We start from the raw sequence: 23,236 nt of genomic DNA on the forward strand, positions 1-23,236 counted from the left end.
TGCCCAAGGCTATGCAACAGATTAGTGACTCAGCCTGGACTCAGCCCTTCTCCTAGGTTAATATTAAGATGAAATGATCCCTTTGCTCTAGAATAAGGCTGTCTGGGGAAAGAGGAAGGGGAGGGGAGGCACATCTTTGGGTTGACCCAGAATGAAATAGGCATGCCTAAGACCTGGCAGATTTGAACATTTGAATTCACTTGGATGCTTGAAGCAGGAGAGATTATTTTAAGGGAACTGAAGAAAGAAGAAAACCAGGAGGAAACGGAATAGAACAGCAGCTCAAGAGAGAGAAGGCACGTACAGGGAAGCGTGGACCAGCCCAGCAATGGGAACTGGGCTGAACTCATTAATCTTTCTGGTCTAAATCAGGGAGGCTCACAGGCAACCAAGGGGGACAGACATGGGCCTGTGTGGGTGAAGAAAGCAAGCAAGGAGAGCGGTACCGCTTCGATCTCTTTGTTCATCTCGTCTTTAAGGATCTTGTTCTCTTTGTCACAGCGTTCTAGCTGGGCAGCCACTTCATCAGCTTCCAATCTGGTCTTCATCACCTAGGGGGCAGCAAAGCACTGAGCTGAGTTTCAGTGAAAAACACCTTTGATGGCCAGCTCACCCTGGGAGAGGCTTCATGATTAACATCCCGGTCCACCACCTACCTGACTCTTATAGTTGTCAATCATCCCTTCATAGTTCTTAACTGATGCCTTCAGCTGCTGTACCTCAATGTGCGCCTGATTGAGCTTGTCCTCCATCGGGGCGAAGCTAGCCTGGAAGGGGTGGCTAGTGAGTAACCTCCAGGAAGGTTCCCAGAGCGGGCAGCCATCCTACTCTCACTCCCAGGGGCCAAAGGAAGCCCTGCTACTCAAACCCACACTAGCAGATTTCCTAAGGGAGGTATCAGGGCAACTAATGAATGGGGAGCTTAGAGCCACCAAACTCCCACACAGTTGAAAATGCACCTGTAACTTCTGACTCCCCCAAAACTACGAACAACTTACTGTTGACCAGAAGCCTTACCAACAACATATATAGTCAATAAACACATATTTTGTATGCTACATATGTATTATATACTGTAATCTTACAATAAAGTAAGATAAAGCAAATAAAATGTTAGGATAATCATAAGAAAAATACATTTAGGGACACCTGGGTGGCTTGGTGGTTGAGCATCTGCCTTTGGCTCAGGTCATGATCCCTGGGTCCTGGGATTGAGTCCCACATCAGGCTCCCTTCAGGGAGCCTGCTTCTCTCCCTGCCTGTGTCTCTGCCTTTCTCTGTGTGTCTCTCATGAATAAATAAATAAAATCTTAAAAAAAAAAAAAAAAGAAAAAGAAAAATACTTACAATACTAAACTGTATTTATCAAAAAAATTCCATATATAAGTGGACCCACACAGTTCAAACCTGTGTGTTCAAGGGTCAACTGTAGATGCAAATAAGCAATTCCTGTGTTTTCTTGTCCTTACTACAAAAGTAATACATAATCGTTAAAGAAAATGGAGGTTGAGCAGCCCCAGTGGCTTAGCAGTTTAGCACTGCCTTCAGCCCGGGGTATGATCTGGGAGACCCGGGATCGAGTCCCACATCAGGTTCCCTGCATGGAGCCTGCTTCTCCCTCTGCCTGTCTCTGCCTGTGTGTGTGTGTGTGTGTATCTCTCGTGAATAAATAAATAAAATCTTAGGGGATCCCGGGGTGGCGCAGCGGTTTGGCGCCTGCCTTTGGCCCAGGGCGCGATCCTGGAGACCCGGGATCGAATCCCACATCGGGCTCCCGGTGCATGGAGCCTGCTTCTCCCTCTGCCTGTGTCTCTGCCTCTCTCTCTATCATAAATAAAAATTAAAAATAAATAAATAAATAAATAAATAAATAAATAAATAAATAAAATCTTAAAAAAAAGAATAAAAGAAAATGGAGGTAAAGGGCCCCTGAGTGGCTCAGTCAGTTAAGTGTCTGGCTCTAGGTTTCAGCTCAGGTCAAAATCTCACAGTTGTGAGATCAAGCCCTGAGTCGGGCTCTGTGGGGAGCCTGCTTGGGATTCTCTCCCTCTCCCTCTGTCCCTCCCCCTGGCTGTTCTAAAATAAATAAATAAATCTTTAAAAAACAGGGTGTGTGTCTGGGTAGCTCAGTCAGTTAAGCATCTGACTCTTGGTTTCAGCTCCGGTCATGGTCTCAGGTTCATGAGATGGAGCCCCATATGGGGCTCCCCATTCATCAGGGAGTCAGTCTGCTTCTCTCTCTCTCTCTCTCTCTGTCCCTCTCCCTGCTCCTGTTCACTCTCTCTCAAATCAATAAATCTTAAAAAAAAAAAAAAAAAAAAAAGAAAATTGAGGTAAGACCACAAACAACCAATCATGATGCATGATGCCTTGCTTTATCGCTGTCTGTAGCTGAGAAGATACTTTATTATTTTTTTCAACAGGAATGAGATTATATTGTATTTACTGCTTTGAAACATGCTTTTTCATGTAACCATTATTGTGACCTACTTCTCAAGTCAACAAATGTTCTCCTACAACCTAAATGTTCACCTTTTGTAGAAGGGACAAAAGGAATCATAGTATCTCAATACAAAAAAAACCCCAATATGCACTCATTTTAAAGAGATAAAGCTATAAAACAAAAACCTGACCTAAAAAAAATAAAACCTGACTTAAAAAGATATCCATGAAAGATGGCTGAATGAGAAAAGCAAGCAAGCTGCAGAATAATGGGTGTGTATGTGTTTGAATATCTTTATTAGTATTGGGGGGGGACTGGAAAAATGTGTATCTACAGTAAACAAAGAACATCACTTCTGTATCAGATTTCTGTAATGCTTTCAACTTTTACTAGAGAACATCATCAACAACATTATAGACAATACATTTCTATAAACATCATTTTTTAAAAGATTTTATTTATTTATTCATGAGAGACATAGAGAGAAAGAGAGAGAGAGAGACAGGCAGACTCCATGCCAGGAGCCTGATGTGGGAGTCAATCCCAGGACTCCAGGGCCGCACCCTGGGCCAAAGGCAGGCGCTAAACCGCTGAGCCACCCAGGGATCCCCAAACATCATTTTTTAAAAACATTTTAATTATCTGTACACTCAACGAGGAGCTTGAATTCACAACCCCAAAAGTTTCATGCTCTCCTGATTGAGCCAGCCAGGCGCCCCTACAAACATCATTTTGCATGGCCACACTATATGACCCTCCACAGACACAATTGCTGTAACTAATCCCCTAAACACCTGTTAGGCTTAGAGGCTGCCTTTCACTTCCCAGCAACCCCACTAAAACAAAATGAGGTGGCACCCCTCCCACCAGAGTGGCTCCATTGAGAAAGACAAATACCAAGTGTCCCTGAGAAGACAGGGAGCAACTGTTGCCTCTTGCACACACCTGATGAGAGTATAAATTTGTATAACTGCCCTATTTTATGGTAACCTCTACCAAAGCTGAACTTATATTCGCCATCCAATGACCAGGCAATTCTACCTCAAGGTATTTAACTTATAAAAATACCCCAAATAGGTGCACTCAAAGATGTACGAAGATGTTATACAACTCAAATGTCGATTGACAGGAGGGATAAATATAGTATGGTTACTCCTACAACGGCTGACCAAACAGCCTGAAGAACGAGACCTGCTACACAGGATGGATCATTCACAGACATAACGCTGAATGAAAGCCAGGCATGAAAGTCAAAAACAGGCAAGCTAATCTGTGGTGACAGAAGTCAAGATAACAGTCACCTCTCCCATGGATATTTGTAAACAGATGAGGTCACTGGGATGCTAGTAAGGTTTGGATCAGGGTGACTGATGGACAAAATGTGTTCACTTTATGAATATTCTAGAATGTGTATACCTTTCCATATGTCATACTTCCCTTAAAAATCAATCTCAATTAACAGATAAATCAGTAAGCAAAGATAAACCTGGGGGCACCCGGCTGGCTCAGTTGGTAGAACATGTAACTCTTGATCTCAGGGTTGGGAGTTCAAGCCCCATGTTGGGTATAGAAATTACTTAAAAATAAAGTATTTTAAAAAATAAACACATAAACCTAGATTTGACGGTCAAGTTCAATTAAAAAGGTCCAACCTGGCTCCTGAAACATGAACCCTGAATCCAGTGCCTCTTGTCCCTATTGTGCTAGGAGGGTACACATCAAGTAGTTAAGAGCTGGAGCTTCAGAATATGACTGGGCTATAAATCCTAACTAGCTCTAACACTTCCAGGGCAAAATCTTGGCAACAAACCTGACCCCCCTCTAAGCCTGTCTCCCCTTATTCTATAAAGTAGAGACAACCATTCCACTATTGGGAGGTTGGGAGGTGAGGGGAATGGATGTTTATGAAGGGGGCGGTAGCTTCCCAGGAGTCAGTGCCCACCTCCAGTCGAGTATGTTTCACCCACATGGGCTGAGTGGGAGTGTTAAGCATGTCACACACATTACCATGTTCTCACCAGAGTCTCCTTTCCTCCCGCTAAGAAAATCACAGTGACAAAGGATAAACCGTCTAGCCAGGGGTCTGTAGCTAGTGAAAGGTAGTCAGAACTTGAATCCAGGCCTTTCTTTTCAAGATTTTATTTATTTACTTGAGAGAGAGAAGCAGACTCCCCACTGAGTAGAGAGCCCAATGTGGAGCTCAATCCCAGGAACCCGAGATCATGACCTGAGCTGAAGACAGACGCCTAACCAGCTGAGCCACCCAGGTGCCCCAAATCCAGGCCTTTCTGACTCTAGTGCACACCATCCTAATCATGTCGCTGCCTCCAGGCCCTCTGAAGAGCCTTTAATCATCTGTGGGGCCCCATCTGGAGTGCCCCACCAGGGATCCTGCTGCCCTCCATTCATGGTGTGGGCCCACTCTCATTACAGACCTTCAGCCTCTCGTTCTCTAACTTGAACGCGGAATACTCGGCAGTCTGCCGGTGTAGTCTCTCCACCAGGCTGTCTCGGTCTTCCCGCATCTTCTCCTCCAATGTTTGTTGTTGGTTTACAAGATCTGTCACCCGGCTAGAAGGTCGCAGAGTGAAAGCAGACAAAGGGAAGCAATTACGTGGGTTCTGAGAAGCCCAGGTCTTTGTGTGGAGTGGGGCCAAGTGTTCCTCCCTAGTGCCCTGTCTGCTCCCCAGTCTCCACTCCCTTGCTCTGCCCTGGCATTGCTGCTGTGGCATTCCCACAAACCCCTCTTCTAACAGCCTCTAGATTTGTCTCCCATACCACTCCCTCCAGAAAGAAGCCTTTTGTTTTCTGATCCTCCTACGAGGCCAAGACACTCCCTGAAGATAAGAACCAGAGACAGGGTCCCTTCCCAACTCTTCATGGCACCCTATGGATCTCTTAGCCCAGCAGGTCTTGAAGTTAGGACAGAACTCCCAGGCTGGGTGGTCAGGGACACCCCCAGACATTCCTCTCCCTTGTTCACATGTGTGAGCATTTACCTAGCACAGGACAGAAAAAATGCAGCGAATGTATACAGCACAGAGGGAAAGACGCTAAGTGTCCACCTGCCCTCACTCCCTTCCTTCCCTACCAGTCACTCAGCAGGGCTGTAATCCAGCAACCGAGACTGTGGCCTCACAGGAACATTTGGGCTCTCAGATGCTTGCTTTATCTTGACCACAGACCCAATACAGAAACTTTACACAGTGTGTGCTCTCAGGAATGATCAATTACAGTTCATTTAGCAAATATTTGCTAAGCACAGAGTAGTAGGCCCAAGCAAACACATCATGTTGTTCTACCCGGCAAACTCCTCCTCACCCTTAAAAAAACCCAGTTCAGATGTCCTTCCTTAGAGCATCCCTTCCCCAATTCCTCTTGTCTGTTCCATGTATCCTTCTGCCCTCATTATCTCCTACCAGACAGAGAACCCCAAGAGGATAGCTCCTGGCAGGGGGCCCAACACATAGCAGGTTCTCAGAATGTTTGCTATATTAAGTAGAATACAGCAAAATCAAGAGACACTTTCTCAGCTAACTCCCCCATGATCAGTACACAGCCCTGGGAGTCCAGATCTCTGTAGCTGGGGTTCTCTCCTGGAGTCCGGGGCTAACTCCAAGAGGGTAGGGGATGCATTTGTCTTGTCACTGCTGTGACCCTGAAGGCCAGCACACAGCCTGGTATAGAACAGATGCTCAATAAATATTTTTCAAATGAACGAATACAGGATTATAGATGACACTGAGAATATCTGGTCACTGGTAGCTAGTGACAAGAAAGGTTTGAGTTCCATCCCCTACAACGAGGCCACTTTTGCCTCCTACTCTGACCTACCAACTGCTAGGCAAAACAGCTGCTGTCACTGGGCAGACAATAGAGAGAAGACATGGCATTTCCAGTGGCTCCCGGACCTCTGTGAGTAGAGAAGCCCAGCCCCTCCACGTTGACGGCCAGGGCTGCCACACCTCAGCCCAACGCAGCCCCTGACGGGTGAGACTACACAACAGCTGTGAGGGTGCTGGGACCCGCCTTGTATGCCCTTTTCCCTCAATAGCCCACGTGCCCTCTTCTAAACACACGTACTCGTTCAGGACGATAATTTCCAACTCGAGGTCTCCCTTGTCTTTCACAACTTGATTGTAGCGGCTCCTCCATGATTCCAGAGTGGATAAAGCTTCAGCGACATAAAGATCCTGGGAACATGGGACCACAGGACCCGTCACCCCCGTGATGGGTCAGCACTGAGGCCGAGGAAGCGGGGGGCTGGGCTCACCTGGATGACTCCTCACCCCCACAGTCCCTTTCCAGAGACACCAAGGGTGACTGAGCCCAGCTGTTAGCTTCTAGATTTCTAGCAATAACATGCACTTTACTTGGAAATCTTTCTTAACTATCATTCCCACACGATATTGACTAAAATGTCCCCTTCAGGGTCTCCAGCCAGCCACCCACCCTGCTTTCATCCTTTTACCCATTTACTCACCCACTGCCGCCCCTCCCCCCAGGACATTCGCCCTTTCCACCATCACCAACCCTCTGATCACAGCCAGCTCACAGCCAGTGGCTACCGCCTAGCCAGCACTGCCTAGCCAGCACTGATACCTCTACCCTCTTCGCCCTCCACCCCCATCCCAACCCCGTGGCCACCCTCAGGGAAGGCCCGCCACCTTGTCAGCAAGTTGCACATGCAGCTGCTCAGCATACTCCTCGCTCTTCTCAGCTCGTTCCTTCTGGGCTCGGATGGCCTTCTTTAAGGTTTCTTTGTCTCGGTCTCCCTTTTGCTTTAATTCCTTCAGCTGCTCCATGATGGCCTCCACTTCTGCCTTGTGCTGGTTCCCACTGCGCTCCAGGTTCTGGGAGGAGAGGGCCGGAAGCAGGGGATGGCGGGGAGAGAAGAGTGGAGGGGAGCGAGGGAAAGAGGACCAGCAAAAAGAGAGGATGGTGGAGAAGGAAAGAGAAAATGGGTCACCAACTGTGTGGGGGCTTAGGGCTCTCCAAATGCAGGCCAGGGATAGGGGCCATTCCCAGCTCCCCATGGCACCTCTCCAGATCACTAAACCCATCGAGTCTTAATGCTAGGACAGGACTCTTCTGGAATCCTTCCTTCAACTTCCAACACTGTGGTCAGAAGAATCTCTCAGTCACTTGGCAGAGCCTGACCTCAGAGGGTCCCTGGCTCACACAGGCAAGCAGCATTTGAGACCATTCCCTCCCCAGGGGTAGGCCTGAGGGCCTAAGGGATTAAGTGATTGGCCCTGGGTCATGACACTGAACCCAGTCACTGCAGGGAAGGGTACCCAGGGCCTCTAGGGTCCACTGCTCTTGCCTCTGTCCCAGAATCTCTCTGAAGCAGGAGCGCATTGGCATCAAGTACCCCATAAACCTTTGGGGCCAAGCCTTCCTGAGTGTGGCTCACGGCCCTGGGACTGCCATGACCTGCCCTTCCTTCCCCACCAGTGGGGCCAGCAGGTACCTTGATCTGCATGCATAGGCGACTGTTCTCGGCCTCTTTGCACCGGAGCTGTGCCTGCAAATGCCCACGCATGGACTCCATGGATTTAGAAAGCTCGGATGCTGTCTTTGCTTGAGCCTTTGTGGAGAGATGGAGAAAGTGACAGAGCCAGCATTTGAACCCCTGTTTCCAATTCCAGTGCACACTCTATACACTAAGCTCTACTGGCTCATTAGGAAGAGTAACTGTCAGGGATGGTACCTTCTCACATTGTATTTCCTGGAGTAGCTCTTCTACCTCCTTGTCCTTGTCTTGCAGTAGTAACAGCAGGCGCTAGAGAGAACATACACTGTCATGAGCCCCCAGGGAAGGGCAAAGAAGCCAGGCCGGGGGTGGGGGTGGGGGTGTTGGGGTGGGGACAGCAACTCCTATGGTGCCTGGCCACCAGGGCCCAAGGTCCCAAATACACTGGCCCATGCCACAAAGATCCTAGCAGGAAGCACTCAACATCTGTATTAAAAATTTTTTTAAGACTTTATTTATTTATTCATGAGAGACAGAGAGAGAGAGAGAGGCAGAGACACAGGCAGAGGGAGAAGCAGGATCCATGCAGGGAGCCTGACATGGGACTCGATCCCAGGTCTCCAGGGTGTGAACTGAAGGCAGTGCTAAACCTCTGAGCCACCCGGGCTTCCCTGTATTAAATATTTAAGACGACAAGCAGGTATTGATTTCGCTATTTATTTATTTATTTATTTATGATAGTCACATAGAGAGAGAGAGAGAGACAGAGACAGAGACATAGGCAGAGGGAGAAGCAGGCTCCACGCACCGGGAGCCTGACGTGGGATTCGATCCCGGGTCTCCAGGATCGCGCCCTGGGCCAAAGGCAGGCGCTAAACCGCTGCGCCACCCAGGGTTCCCTGATTTTGCAATTTAAAATAATGTTAGGGACGCCTGGGTGGCTCAGTCCGTTAAGCGTTCAAGTCTCGATCTCAGCTCAAGTCTTGATCTCAGCGTTGTGAGTTCAAGCCCCATGTTGGGCTCCGTGCTGTGGAGCCTACTTAACAAATAATAATAATTTAAAAATAAATAGATGGAGGCGCCCGGGTGGCTCAGGCAGTTAAACATCTGACTCTTGCTTTCAGCTCAGGTCATGATTTCAGGGTCATGAGAAGGAGACTGGAGTCAGGCTCCCCCCGTCAGTGGGAAGTCTACTTCAAGATTCGCTCCCTCTGCCCTCCCCCAACTCATGCGTGCCCCCTCTCCCCCGTCATAAATAAATAAATAAATCTCCTCCCCTCTCAACCAAATACATCTTAAAAATAAACAAATAAGTAAAATAATGTTAGCTGTGGAAAACAATGAAAAACAAAAAACATGCTAAAGAATCTCTATAATTAATTCCCCAGCCAAAGACAAATGGCTAATATGCATTAAAAAGTCTTATGCATTTTGTTCCATAACCTTCAATCCCACAACATTTACCATACTGTGCTTAAATCTTCTATATCTTTTGAAAAGGCAGCTTAAAGTTTTAACTTACTGATGTTCATAATTTGATTCCCAGCCTCTCAAACTGAGGAGATAGACTTAGGCATCATCCCCTTCACTGCCAAATCTCCCATCATGATGTTCTGAGAGGCATTAAGGACCAAGGGCCAAACCCTTGGAGACTCACGAGGGCATTCATACCTCAAATGCTCCAAAAGGCTTTGGAGTTAACTCAGTGAACTTTTTGTACAGGTCAGCCAGTCACTTCCCAATTTATCTGGCCTCAGATCACTGCCTGCTTTTGTGTCTGGTACCCATTAACATTGTGAGGAACTTAGGGTTCCATGGACCAGACTTTGGAGTATGCCGCCTTGGGAGTGATTTCTAGAAGTGGAACTGTTGAGTCAAAGTCCTTTTTCTAGAAGTAGAACTGTTGAGTCAAAGTCTTTTGAATCCATAATACAAATATGGTTAATTCAAGCAACAGACTCTGATGGTTAGACAATCCAGCAGCAGCAGTTCTTATGTTGTGTTCAGTGTCGTAGTTCAAGCTAGACAAGCCCAGCAGAGCAGGCAGGATAGGGGACATCAGCCCATTTTACAGATCATGAAACTAAGGCGCAAATAATTATCAGAGCCAGGCTCCAGCACTACTGCATTGGGCCAGCCCCTCTGCACACTGTCGCCTATAAGCCACTAGAGCCGGCAGGGGGCGCTGTGTTACCGCTTTCTCTGAGTCCGCCTCCGCCAGCCGTTTTAGTAGAGCTCCTTGTTGCTCCATCAGCCTTTCGGAATCCTTCAAGGAAAGACAGATAGAGCCAAGTGGTTAAGCAATGAACCCAGATGTCTACATCCTCCGGATTCTCTTTCTTTTCCAAAATTTATATTTCCAATTATAGGAGTCATAAATAAATTGCAATCTCATTATAAAATATTCAGTGAACCAGTAATGCTAAAGTTCCCTCATCCACCTCCAAACCCCACTTTACTGTTATTAGTTTGATTAGGGTCCTGCCCATCCTCTCTCTATGCATTTATATATAGATACACCTAGAGAAATAGCACCTTCTACGGGTGGGGGGGGGGGCAGGAGGAGAAGGATCTATGGGTGATCTTACCAAAATGATAACATATTGTATTTCTGTGCTACTACTTGATTTTTTTAAAAAACAGCTCTATTGAGGGGCACCTGGCTGGCTCAGTGTGGGTGGAATGAGTGACTCTTGATCTTGGGGTTGTGAGTTTGAGCCCCACGTTGGGTGTAGATATCACTTAAAATTTTTTTTTAAATCTTAAAAACAAACAAATCAACAGGCATGCCTGGGTGGCTCAGTCAGTTAAGCGTCTGCATTCAGCTCAGGTCATGATCTCAGGGTCCTGGGATGGAGACCCAAGGCAGGCTTCCTGCTCAGCGGGGAGTCTGCTTCTCCCTCTCCTTCTGCCTCTCCCCCCTGCTTATCTTCTCTCTCAAATAAATAAAATCTAAAAAACAAACAAACAAATAAACAAACAAGGGCCCCAGGTGGCTCAGTCGGTTAAGTGTCTGCCTTTGGTTCAGGTCATGATCTCTGGGTTCTGAGATAGAGCCCCATATAGGGCTCCCTTCTCAGTGGGATATCTGTTTCTCCCTCTCCCTCATGTTCTATCTCTCTCCCAAATAAATAAATAAGAATATTTATTTTTATTTTTTTTAAAGATTTTATTTTATTTATTCATAGAGACAGAGAGAGAGAGAGAGAGGCAGAGACACAGGCAGAGGGAGAAGCAGGCACCACACAGAGAGCCTGACGTGGGACTCAATCCCGGGTCTCCAGGATCACGCCCTGGGCCACAGGCGGTGCTAAACCGCTGTGCCACCGGGCCCTAAATAAGAATCTTTAAAAAACAAACAGCTTTATTGAGATAAAAATTCGGATACTATGCACAACTCAATGGTTTTTGGCATATTACATTATTAATTTTTTAAATTGTGGTAAAACATTCATAACATAAACCTTGCCAGGGGTACCTGGAAGGCTGAGTCAGTTAAGTATCTGCCTTTGGCTCAGGTCATGATCCAAGGATCCTGGTATGGAGCCTTACATGGGGCTCCCTGCTTACCAGAGTCTGCCTCTCCCTCTGTCCTCCTCGCTGCCCCCCTGTGCTTGCATGTTTTCTTTCTTTCTCTCTCTCTCTCTTTCTGTCTCTCTCTCTCTCTCTCCTTTTCTCAAATAAATAAATAAAATCATTAAAAAAAAAAAAAAGCAGAACAAAAATCTTGCCATTTGAACCATTTTTAAGTGTAAATCTCAGTGGCATACAGTACATTCACAATATTATGCAACCATCACTACTCGCTCGTTCCAGAGTATTTTCAACATCCCAAAGGAAAGCCTGTAACTGTTAAAGCAATCTCCATGTCCCCCTCCTCCAGCCACCAGTAATCCCTAAATGCCTCCTCTCTAACATGCCATTGCATTTTTAACCTCTCCCTATGCATAACCTCTGGGTGATGAGGCTGTTCCCAGGTTGCACAACTGCAAACACTGTAGCAATGGACAGGCATGTACAGTGTCTCTTTAGGGTTGATACCAAGAGGAGGAATGCCTGGGCCAGGTTTGTGAGCTGAAATGACCTACAAAGTGCCTGCACAGATTTGCATTGCCACAGGCAAGACAGGAGGGCCCTGGACAGCAGGCTAGTCTTTGCCAGCAGGACTCCTGCTGTTTTAGCTTGCATTTTTCTAATTATTCATATGTTTATCAGTCACTGAGTTCCCTCTTCCCCCAAATGTCTACTCATACCCATCTTCCCAGTAGGCCGTGTCTGTGAACCTTCTCTAGTCTTCTCTAGAGTGGGGCTTGCCCTCCCTTTTCTTCCCAGGCTCACAGGTTCCCTTCACAAGCCAGGACAGGACTGGGAGAGGAGACAAGCCAGCATCGTGGTTTCTCCAACAACAGGAAGAGGCACAGAACACAGGATGAAAGCTTAGGACTGACGCTGCTCTCACTGCCCTTTATGCCATGTCTTCTGAACTTCCAGGGGGACACCACACAAACAGTCTCACCAAATTCCCCATTCTAAGGAGCCATGCACCACACCCATTCTACAGAAGAGATGGAGGCTGGGAGAAGTGAGGTGAGCTGTGTGAGATCACCAAGTGGAAATGGCAGAGGTGGGCCCTAAGCCAACTGACTCCACAGCCAGAGCAAACTCCCATCCACTGAGCCTCCCTAGCAAGCACCGAGATTGAGGGGAGGGGGCTCCCATCCCAAGTGGACATGGGCAGGAAGAGACGAGAGTCTGAACAGGGAGCATCTGCTGTGGGTGGGAAGTCCAAACTGGCTGACCCGTCATCTCCAATGAGAGATTCTGGGATCCGAGGACAGTAGACGCTAAGAAGTCAGAAAGGAAAAAACAGGGTAGAAAAAGGTTTCCTGGGGGTCCCAGTCCCAGGACAAACAGCAACAGCACCTACCACTTACCAAGCACCTATCATGTGCCAGGCAGTGTGCCACTCCCTCATCTGTACTCACATGATGCCATGTGGAAGATGATATTCTCCTTTTACAGGTGGGAAAACTGAGGCCCAGAGAGGTTAAAATTGCCCACCCAAGAACATTGAGCCAGACATTAAATAAAGATATTATTAATTTTAAGAGAATAATTTAGCTGTAACTAATAAAACTGAAAGAAATATACTCTAGGAACTCTCAGGTACACCAGGACACTGTACATGAATGCCCAAAATAACACTGCTTATAACAGCAAATAGAGAATATTTCTCCATCAACTGAAGAAAGGATAAATTGCAGTATCATCTTAAAATACAACACAGCAGTGAAAATGAACTACCTTAGTCTTTGGGGATAAAAATGGATGAATCTCAAAAATACTGAGGGTACTGAGTGGGGGTGCCTGGGGTGCTCAGTGGGTTAAGTGTGCAACTCTTGGTTTTGGCTCAGGTCATGATCTCAGGGTCAAGAGATCGAGCCCAGGGTCGGGCTCCACACTCAGTATGGAGTCCACTTGAGATTTTCACTCTCCCTCTCCTTCTGCCCCTCCCCTGCTCCCTCTCTCAAATAAATAAATAAATAGATCTTTCAAAAAAATATTGAGGGCAAAAAGAAAACTCTGAAGAATACATGTGGAACAAAATTATTTATGTAAGATTTAAAAGCAGGCTAAACAATACTATCTGTTACTCAGGGATGTATATGTAAATAATAAAAATGATAAGATTGGAGATAAAGGATCCCTCTGATAAGCTTATCACCAAAGGAGACAACACAAGGAGGATTTAACTACATGGATAAGATTTGTTAAGAAAGCCAGCCAGTGACCACACCACTTTATATTACTCTTATTTTTAAAATATTTTTTTGTTCACTTGAGAGCAAGAGCACGAGCAGGGGGGGAAGGTCAGAGGGACAGGGAGAAGCAGACTCCCTGCTGAGTAGGGAGCCTGACACAGGGCTCAACCCCAGGGTCCTGAGACCATGACCTGAGCCGAAGGCAGACATTTAACCGAGTGGGGCACCCATGTGCCCCACATCTTACTTATTTTAAATACTAATTTCTGGGGAGTCCGTGGCTGGCTCAGTCAGTGGAACATGCGACTTAATCTCAGAGTTGTGAGTTCAAGCCCCAAACTGGGTATAGAGCCCACTTAAAAATTAATTAATTAATTAATTAATTATTAATAATTGAACTGATAAGAATAGATACTATACTTGAGCTTAGCCAAAAGGCCAAGAAACAATTAAATTAAAATATTAAATAATTTTTAAAAATCCAAACCAGATGGGATCCCTGGGTGGCGCAGCGGTTTAGCGCCTGCCTTTGGCCCCGGGGCGCGATCCTGGAGACCGGGGATCGAATCCCACGTCAGGCTCCCGGTGCAGGGAGCCTGCTTCTCCCTCTGCCTATGTCTCTGCCTCTCTCTCTCTCACTGTGTGCCTATCATAAATAAATAAAAATTTAAAAAAAAAAAATCCAAACCAGAAGCTGATAATACTAAAAAAAGTAAAATAAACTGGGGCACCTGGGTGGCTCAGTTGGTGAAGCCTCTGCCTTCAGCTTGGGTCATGATCCTGGGATCAAGCCCTGTATCAGGCTCCCTGGTCAGTGGGGAGTCTGTTTTTCTCTCTCCTTCTGCCCTGCACAATCTCTCTCTCAGTGTCTCTCTCTCTCTAATAAATAAATAAAATCTTAAAAACAAAAACAAAACTGGGATGCCTGGGTGGCTCAGCTGTTGAGCATCTGCCTTTGGCTCACAGCGTGATCCGGGAGTCATGGGATGGAGTCCTGCGTCGGGCTCCCGGCATGGAACCTGCTTCTCCCTCTGCTTGTGTCTCTGCCCCTCCCTCTCTCTCTCTCTCTCTCTCTATATATATATATATATATATATCATGAATAAATAAATAAAATCTCTAAAAAATAATAAAAAACAAAAATAAAAACAAAAAACAACCAAACCATACTACAGTTCCTCTTTTGTTTGAACCCAACAGGGAGACAGCTGTTGATACCCAACATTTTTTCCAGAATCATTTCCTAATATGGAATATTGTTAGGAACCATCTTTAAAGAACACCAAGTGCAATCCTACAGCTGGTGTCCCCTAGCCCCGAACCAAGGACCCGGCGCCTCCCTGACACCTCAGCAACTCCTGATGCCATCAGCTCCAGCTTCAATGACCACAGCAGCACCCATGTGCCAGGTGTCCAGCACTTCCCGGGAAGACTGTAGCACATATTCCCATGGCCCCCACAATGTAGGTGCGGAGCGCACTTTCTTATCACAGATGAGGTCCTGAGGTTATCCAGATGAGGTCAAGTGGACGGGCCTGTGGTGCTGCAGGGGTTCAGAGGGAGGGAGGGCAGGCAGCTGTGGCCAGGAGCTAGGAGCTCACTCACCTCTTTGCAGTGCTGTTCCCGCAGCAGGTCTCGGAGGGTGCGGTTGGTCTCTTCAAATGTGCTCAGCTTCTGCAGGAGAAGTTCCTTCTGCCTCGTCAAGGTGTTGATGTCCGTGCAGGTCATTTGTTTCTCCTGGAAGACAGCAAACAGTCTTACAAGATATAGGGGGAGAAGGGGAGAGGGGGGGGAAGGGGGGAGAAAGGAGGAGGCAGTGGAGGGAGGCCCCTCTTAAGAGGCACGGGTGCCAGGAACCAGGGTAAGAAACCCTGGGCCGTGTTAACAGGGCCAGAGCAGTCGAGGGCAGGCTTTCTGGAGGAGGTAGGACCTGGAAGGATGGGGGCAGGAGCTGGGTGGGCTGAGAGCAGCAAGTGGGGGAATGGCTGGGGAGCTCTGTGTGGGCAAGTACAGTGAGGCAGGCTTCCTGGAGGAAGTGGAGGAGGACAACACCTGGTGGCCAATACTCGCAGGAATCAAACTGTGCCTGACACTTGCAGGAATCAAGACTTATGCCTTGACTCACTGTGATCCCAGGAGACCCATGATGAGGTCTCCTCAGAGACCCTGGCCACCAGAGGTCATCCTCGAGGATCAGGCCCCAGAAGTGAGAGTGGGGGTGGGGGGGCTGAGGAGTTCAGTGTGCCCTCCCCTGGCCCAGAGATGTCATAAAGTCAGCCTGATGACTGCGTAAAGACCCCTCCCCAGCTTGCAACTTGCCCACCTCCGGGCCCAGTCCCAGGCTGGGTGGTTCTGCCCGCCACCTACCGTCTTCAGCTTCCCGATAGTATCCTTCAAAGCCATGACTTGCTTGGCAGCAGCAGCTCCATCCATTTCAGCCTCTACCAGCTTGGACATGAGGCACTCCTTCTCCTGCTGGAGGTGTTTCTTCTGAAGCCTGGGGCCAGAGAGAATAGTGCTCTGTGAGCTCTCCCAGGCCCCGGCCCACCCAGAGCTCTGAAGCTCGCCTCACAATGCCCTGCGAGGCTCATCTCCTGGTCAGGGAACAGTGGGGGAGGGGGAGGGATGGCTCCTAGAGGGCTACCTGGGCACCAGAGCAGGGCCTTCACCTCGGGTGACGTTATGCCATCCGTGGCCTTGCTGGCCTCTTGGCCACTAGCATCACCCCTGTCCCTTGCCATCGCCCCAGTCTCGTACCCACCACCTTCAGATCTGCTTTTGAGCCATCTCATCTGCTCTTCACACTGGAGCCCAATCTGGCCCCACCACTCTTGGCTTTGAAAACCCTTCTCTGGCTGCTCAATGCAAACTTCACAAAGCGACCTCTGAGAGTGGCCCTTGCCAGCCTCCAAGGCCCCCCTGCCTTCTGCCCACCCCTCTCCTGGCACTGGCCTGCTTTCTATCCTTCAATCGCAAACTGCTTCCCTGGGACCTTCACGGGAGATCCCTGAATGCCTCCTTCCCTGGGACTCCCAGCTATCTTCTGACCATCCTGCAGGGCTTTCCTTAAATGTCGCTTTTTCAAGAAAGGCTTCCCCACCCCCACTGTACCCTGTGGGGTCCTTGTCCCCTCCCCCCCAACACCCAGCGTAAATCACGAGCGCCAACAAGTAACTAGCTTGCGACCATTGAACGGCTGCGAGTCTGGGCCACACTGTGACCGGGGGACAGCGCCTGGGCCTGCCTCCATTTCCAGAGCCTGGGACAGGGGCAGGCCAGTGGGAACATCCTCTGGGGCAGGGCCACCTTACATGGTGAAGTCCTTCTCCTCCTTGATGCGCTCGATGTTGTGCCTTAGCACTGTGTTCTCATGCTCAGTCTCGGCCAGCTCATGGGCCACCTCCTCAAGCTCTTCCTTTCGCTCCTCCAGGAATCTTTTGGCCATCTGGCGCTCACCCTTCTGCATCTTGACCTGTGCAGGAGCACGCAGGCAGGGGCCACTGAGGGGAGGCTCCTCCTCTGCCGCATTGCTAGGTGCATTGCTTTGGACCAGATAAGGGCACCTCTGATTGACCAGATACATAGGTATTTAGGTCCTGTTGGGCACAATCGGAGTTAATCATCACAGAGATGAGGGGCAGACACCATTCATCTCATTTCCTTGTTACTGAGAAAACCGAGTACTGAGAGCCTACGTGACTTGCTGACTGGGGCCGGAGCCAGGATACAAACCATGTTTCAGCTGGCACACCACAGGAGAGGTGTCACAAAAAGGCCTGAGTTCTGCAGGCTTTGGAGAAAAGTGCTGTGGCCAGGCAGCCAGCCCTAGGTTCTCCAGGTGGGCCTGGTAGCCCCAAATGCAGGGTGAGGAATTAAAGAAACAGGTCACGTTAGCAGTCAAGACCTGGATTTTGAGCCAGCTCTGCCACACTCCCGGATGGGGGCCACGGACTTCCAGGTTGCTTCTAATACCATTGTTAGATCCTGTCCAAAGACACAGCCTGCCAACTGAGGACAAACTTTCTCCACCTCTTTGGGACTTTGTTCTCCTTCTAAACTATTATGTCAAATGGGAAACAGAGGTCCCAGTGTCCCAGCCACTTCATCTCCAAAATGGGGACAATACCACCACCAGCTTCATTTATTGTTGTGACATGTCAGACCAGGGCATCCATACAGAGCACCAGGAGGGGTCAGGGCCAGGCCCGGGCTAGGTGCTCCCTGGAGAGGGAGCCCGGGTTGCCCGGGGTACCTCCTCAAAGGCATCTAAAGCCCCAGGAGGCTGCTGAGAAGGATGGGAGGACCCGCAGGCAGCAGCCTGAAGGAAGCACTCCACCAGGAACCGAGCTGGGTGGTCCATCACATCCTCAGGGCACTAGCTATTCCAGCCCCCCACCTCCCTCACCTCAGACTTGAGACAACCAACCGCATTCATTAGACTGTCAATCTTCTTATCATAACGGTTCATTTTACAGTGACCCGAGTCGTCATCTTCCGTGGAGAGGTCACTTAACCGCATCACCGAGACCAGCTTTTCTGAAGATGGTGGCGTGATCTCCAGACAATGAGGTGGATTCTGATGCAGAGGAGGGAGAGACATATGAACTCATAAGGCAAGGCCACAAGCTTTGGTTCCAGCATACCTGCTTGTCCGCTGGAGACAGGAAGAACTAAAACACTGAGGGCCAACCACAGGGACCCAGGATGGACAGCACATCGGGCCCTCTTGATGAAATATTACCTTCCCCATCTCTACCAAGAAATAAGCCTGTATTTCAGTGTCAATTTTAAAATAAAGGATAGAACAGACGGGCAAAAGTAGTAATAATACCCCAAGTTGGCAAAGGTTTGGGCAATAGATATTTTCCTATACCAAGGGTAGAAGGGAAATGTGTCAAAAGTTTTTGAAGTGAATATGAATGTGTGACAGTGGATAGTTGAAAGTAACACAAATCTGCTATAAAAGGTATTTTAGGGACAAGTGGGTAAATTTGAATATGTAGCAGATATATAATAATAAGAAAGTTTTTAGGACTAGTCACTGTTATTTTGGTCATGTAGAAAAATATTAGAAATGGGACACCTGGGTGGCTCAGCAGTTGAGTGGTTGGTTGCCTTTGGCTCAGGCCATGATCCTGGGGTCCCAGGACTGAGTCCTGCATTGGACTCCCTGCGTGGAGCCTGCTTCTCCCTCTGCCTGTGTCTCTGCCTCTGTGTGTGTGTCTCTCATGAATAAATAAATAAAAAATCTTAGGGGATCCCTGGGTGGCTCAGAGGGTTAGCGTCTGCCTTTGGCCCAGGGCGCGATCCTGGAGTCCCAGGATCGAGTCCCACGTCAGGATCCCGGCATGGGCCTGCTTCTCCCTCCTCCTGTGTCTCTGCCTCTCTCTCTCTCTCTATGTCTATCATAAATAAATAAATATTTTTTAAAAAAATCTTTAAAAAAAAGAAAAATATTAGAAATGCATCCTGAATAATTTAGGGATCAAAGGGTATGAGGTCTGGAATATGTTTATTTAAATATATCAACATAAAAATACATTTTTTAAATAAAATGCATGTGCTCCAATGAAAAGCTTATGGAAAGCTGTATAACACTTTGCTTGTAAGATTCCAGATAGAAAGTTAATACAGCCTGGGAGCCAGGGTTTCCATCGGTTTTTGATATGTTGAACCTGACTCAGTCTATCCTGTTGCATTAAGTAATTGCTATTTCTCACTTTCTGTACAGTTCTGTGCTCCTTTTAAGCTTAAAAGCCAACCTTTCAGTTTCCAGGGGAAGAAGAATAAAAGAAGTATTCAGTAAAAGAGTAACTCTTATGCCAAACAAGTAGGACATACAGGGTACGATTTTAAAACTGCATGTGCCCTTCGTCCTGGCAATTCTGTTTCTACAGACTTATCAAAAATACCTACGAATATGAATGAATATTTAAAACCAAGGCAAGGATAGATACAGATGACAAGATAGTATTAGTTAAATACATCATAGTACAGGGTCATCTGGGTAGCTGTCAGTTAAGCGTCTACCTGGGCTCAGGTCATGATCCCAGGGTCCTGGGATCAAGTCCCACATTGGACACCCTGCTCAGTGGGGAGTTTGCTTCTCCCTTTTCCTCTGCCTCTCTCCCCTGCTCATGCTTGCTCTCTCTCTCTCAAATAAATAAAATCTTAAAAATAAATAAATACATCACAGTACAAATACACAATGGAATACTGCCTTAAAAAAATAACATGCAGTGTAAATATAGCCAAATATATTTTAAAAGAATATGATGAAAAATAAATAAATAAAATTTAAAAAGAATACAATAAGTAAAATATGATCCCATTGTTACAAAAATCAAAACAAGGAGTCTCTTCACAAGAAAAGATCAGGTAGGCTTCCACCTAGAAGTTCCAGAGCTCTTCTCAGAGTGATGGGATGACAGGTGTCTTTTACTTTCTTCCTTGTGGTTTGGATTTTCTAATTTTTCAACAGTGACTATACACTACTTTTTTAAGACAAAAAGTTTGCAATTTTAAAAGGATGATAATAGAACAAAATATAGTATGATGACAATATTTGAAAACCCAAAACTATGCATAGGAAAAAGTGTGACACTAAATATACCAAAATATTAGCAGTTTCAGGAGGGTGGTTCCCCTGGGGAGTGGCAATGATAGCCATCAGGGGAGCACCTGGGTGGCTCAGTGGTTGAGTGCCTGCCTCCCCAGAGGGGAGCTTCTGGGGAAGCTGGTGATGATGGGGTTTCTTAAGTGAGGTAGTAGTTACACAGGTGTATTCAGTTTGTAAATATTCATCAATCAAGCAATACACTTCTTATGTATATACTTTCCTAGCTTTTCATAAAAAGCTTTTGAAACTTAATAGCAGCCACATTAGAGTGGTAAGGTTACAGGTGATGGTCTACTTGTCTGTATTTTCAACTTTCCATAATAAAAATAGATCACTTTTTTTTTTAAGATTTTATTTATTTATTTATTCATGAGAGACACACACACAGAGAGAGGCAGAGACACAGGCAGAGGGAGAAGTAGGCTCCACACAGGGAGCCCGACACGGGACTCGATCCCAGGTCTCCAGGATCAGGCCTTGGGCTGAAGGCGGCACTAAACCGCTGAGCCATCTGGGCTGCCCTAGATCACTTTTAATAATAGGGTAGAGAGGGGGATCCCTGGGTGGCTCAGCAGTTCAGTGCCTGCCTTTGGCCCAGGGCATGATCCTGGAGTCCCGGGATAGAGTCCCGCATCAGGCTCCTAGCATGGAGCCTGCTTCTCCCTCTGCCTGTGTCTCTGCCTCTCTCTATGTATATCATGAATAAATAAATAAAATCTTTAAAAAATATAATAATAATAATAGGGTAGAGAAAAATCCCAGACCTCTTTTCTCCCCACGATGATCAATCTTCTATACCAGAAGGGGTTTTAAAAAATCAAACAAGAGGGATGCCTGAGTGGCTCGGAGGTTGGGCGGCTGCCTTTGGCCCAGGGCATGATCCCGGATTCCCGGGTTCGTGTCCCACATCAGGCTCACTGCATGGAGCCTGCTTCTCCTTCTGCCTGTGTCTCTGTCTCTCTCTCTGTGTGTCTCTCATGAACAAATAAATAAAAATCTTAAAAAAAAAAATCAAACAAGAATATCCACATGTACATAGCAGCTTCTGGGGTCCATGTCCAGCTCACTCAATATTTCCTCCTTGTAGGGTCTCTCTCCCTTGTCCAAAATGGAAAGGGCCAGGGTAGCCTTTTCCCAGAAACATAAAACACCACTGAGAAGAGGGAAAGGCACTGGCTTAAGAGGGCAGAATGAAATACAGCTGCTATTTGAGAAATAAGTCACTTCTCTGGGCTCCTCCATTTCTAGAATTCTGTGGCTCCAGGACTGAAAGTGGACATTGAGCTTTCCAAGGGGTACCACAGCTCCTAGCAACCTAGGTCAACAGGGACATCAATTTCCATAGTGGTATCTTCAGTGTATACTTCAAAGCTACTAAGTCTTTTCTGTTTTTTTAAAAAGCATATTTTTTAAAGATTTTTTTAATGTAATCTCTACCACTAATGTGGAGCGTGAATTTAAGACCCCAAGATCAAGAGTCACACACTCCACCAACTGAGCCAGCCAAGTGCCCCTCAAAAGCATTTTTAATTGTATGCTTGCTTTAATGAAATTCAAGCAGACCATAAAAAAATAAATCATTAAAGCCCTCTACACCCCAGAAGTAATCACTACTTATTACTTCTTGTATATCTTTCCAGAAAGTGTTATGCATAAACAATCACATGTATATACACATGGATACAGATGTCCTTTTTATTTTATTTCTTTTTTTCTTTTTTTAAAGTAATTTCTATGCCCAAACTCATAATAACTCCAAGATTAAGAGTAGCATGCTTTTCAGACTATGCCAGCCAAATGCCCCACAGATGTTCTTTTTTGCACAAATAGGGCCAAACTCTACATGATGTGTGGCTCCGTGCTTCATTATCATATATAAATATCTACCTTTGGTTGTATGGATGTACATTGTATGGATGTATCATAATTCACCAGTACCCTCCTAATAAACATTTGGGTTTTTCCAGTTTTTCTCTCTTACAAATATCTTTATACATGATCCCTGTACTCTTCTGTGGTTTTTTAAGGATAATTTCCTAAGTATAAAACTACAGAATCAGGGATTCCCTGGGTGGCTCAGCAGTTTAGTAGTGTCTGCCTTTGGCCCAGGGCGTGATCCTGGGGTCCTGGGATCAGGTCCCGCATCGAGCTCCCTGCATGGAGCCTGCTTCTCCCTCTGCCTGTGTCTCTGCCTTTCTCTCTCTCTCTGTATGTCTCTCATGAATAAATAAATAAAATCTTAAAAACAAACAAACAAACAAAAAAACACCCTATGGAATCAATTCCTACACATAAAATGATAGCATCCCTGGGTGCCTGGCTGGTTCGGTCAGGGGAACATATAACTTTTGATCTCAGGGGTTGTGTGCTCAAGCCCCAAGTGGGGTATAGAGATGACTTGAACATTTAAAAATCTGAAAAAAGGGATCCCTGGGTGGCGCAGCGGTTTGGCGCCTGCCTTTGGCCCAGGGCGCGATCCTGGAGACCCGGGATCGAATCCCACATCGGGCTCCTGGTGCATGGAGCCTGCTTCTCCCTCTGCCTGTGTCTCTGCCTCTCTCTCTCTCTCTCTGTGACTATCATAAATAAATAAAAAAATAAAAAAATAAAAAATAAAAATCTGAAAAAAAAAAATTTAAAAACAACTATAGCATCAATGTTTAGATAAATGCTCTAGAGCCATTAAATGGTTTCACCATCTTCTCCAAACGGTCTAATAAGGTTTGCTGATTTTTCATATGCTTGCCAACAGGAGATCCCAATGAGCTTTCCAATTACATTCATTCAACAAAAATTAGGGCTTGTGTTTGTTTTCAAAATATAGCTCTTTTTTGGGCAGCTCGGGTGGCTCAGCAGTTTAGCATCACCTTCGGCCCAGGACGTGATCCTGGGAACCCGGGATCGAGTCCCATGTCGGGCTCCCTGCACGGAGCCTG

At 46.8% G+C, this 23,236-nt stretch overlaps 1 protein-coding gene and 1 non-coding gene across 28 annotated transcripts in view; both read right to left on the reverse strand.

Moving 5' to 3' along the window:
• The window catches only part of ODF2 (outer dense fiber of sperm tails 2), a 35,549-nt gene that overhangs the window by 5,943 nt on the left and 6,370 nt on the right, over positions 1 to 23,236 (reverse strand). For 17 of the 27 annotated variants that reach the window (XM_072748475.1, XM_026009430.2, XM_026009429.2 and 14 more), the window contains 12 exons: positions 18,087 to 18,257; positions 16,993 to 17,153; positions 16,049 to 16,178; positions 15,287 to 15,418; positions 10,114 to 10,185; positions 8,157 to 8,228; positions 7,917 to 8,033; positions 7,111 to 7,296; positions 6,527 to 6,636; positions 4,879 to 5,014; positions 657 to 767; positions 447 to 551 (listed from right to left, as the gene is read on the reverse strand). In XM_072748475.1, coding sequence (XP_072604576.1) covers positions 447 to 551; positions 657 to 767; positions 4,879 to 5,014; positions 6,527 to 6,636; positions 7,111 to 7,296; positions 7,917 to 8,033; positions 8,157 to 8,228; positions 10,114 to 10,185; positions 15,287 to 15,418; positions 16,049 to 16,178; positions 16,993 to 17,153; positions 18,087 to 18,257 — 1,503 coding nt within the window. The remainder of the gene's footprint in view (positions 1 to 446; positions 552 to 656; positions 768 to 4,878; positions 5,015 to 6,526; positions 6,637 to 7,110; positions 7,297 to 7,916; positions 8,034 to 8,156; positions 8,229 to 10,113; positions 10,186 to 15,286; positions 15,419 to 16,048; positions 16,179 to 16,992; positions 17,154 to 18,086; positions 18,258 to 23,236) is intronic. The other 10 variants (XM_072748459.1, XM_072748463.1, XM_072748457.1 and 7 more) reach the window with 1 other exon arrangement.
• On the reverse strand, positions 13,950 to 14,131 carry LOC112928033 (U2 spliceosomal RNA). Its single transcript, XR_003236667.1, has one exon. It is a non-coding gene; the product is annotated as a U2 spliceosomal RNA (small nuclear RNA).

Source organism: Vulpes vulpes, chromosome 2 (assembly GCF_048418805.1).
Source record: "Vulpes vulpes isolate BD-2025 chromosome 2, VulVul3, whole genome shotgun sequence".
In the NCBI taxonomy this organism is placed as follows: domain Eukaryota; kingdom Metazoa; phylum Chordata; class Mammalia; order Carnivora; family Canidae; genus Vulpes; species Vulpes vulpes.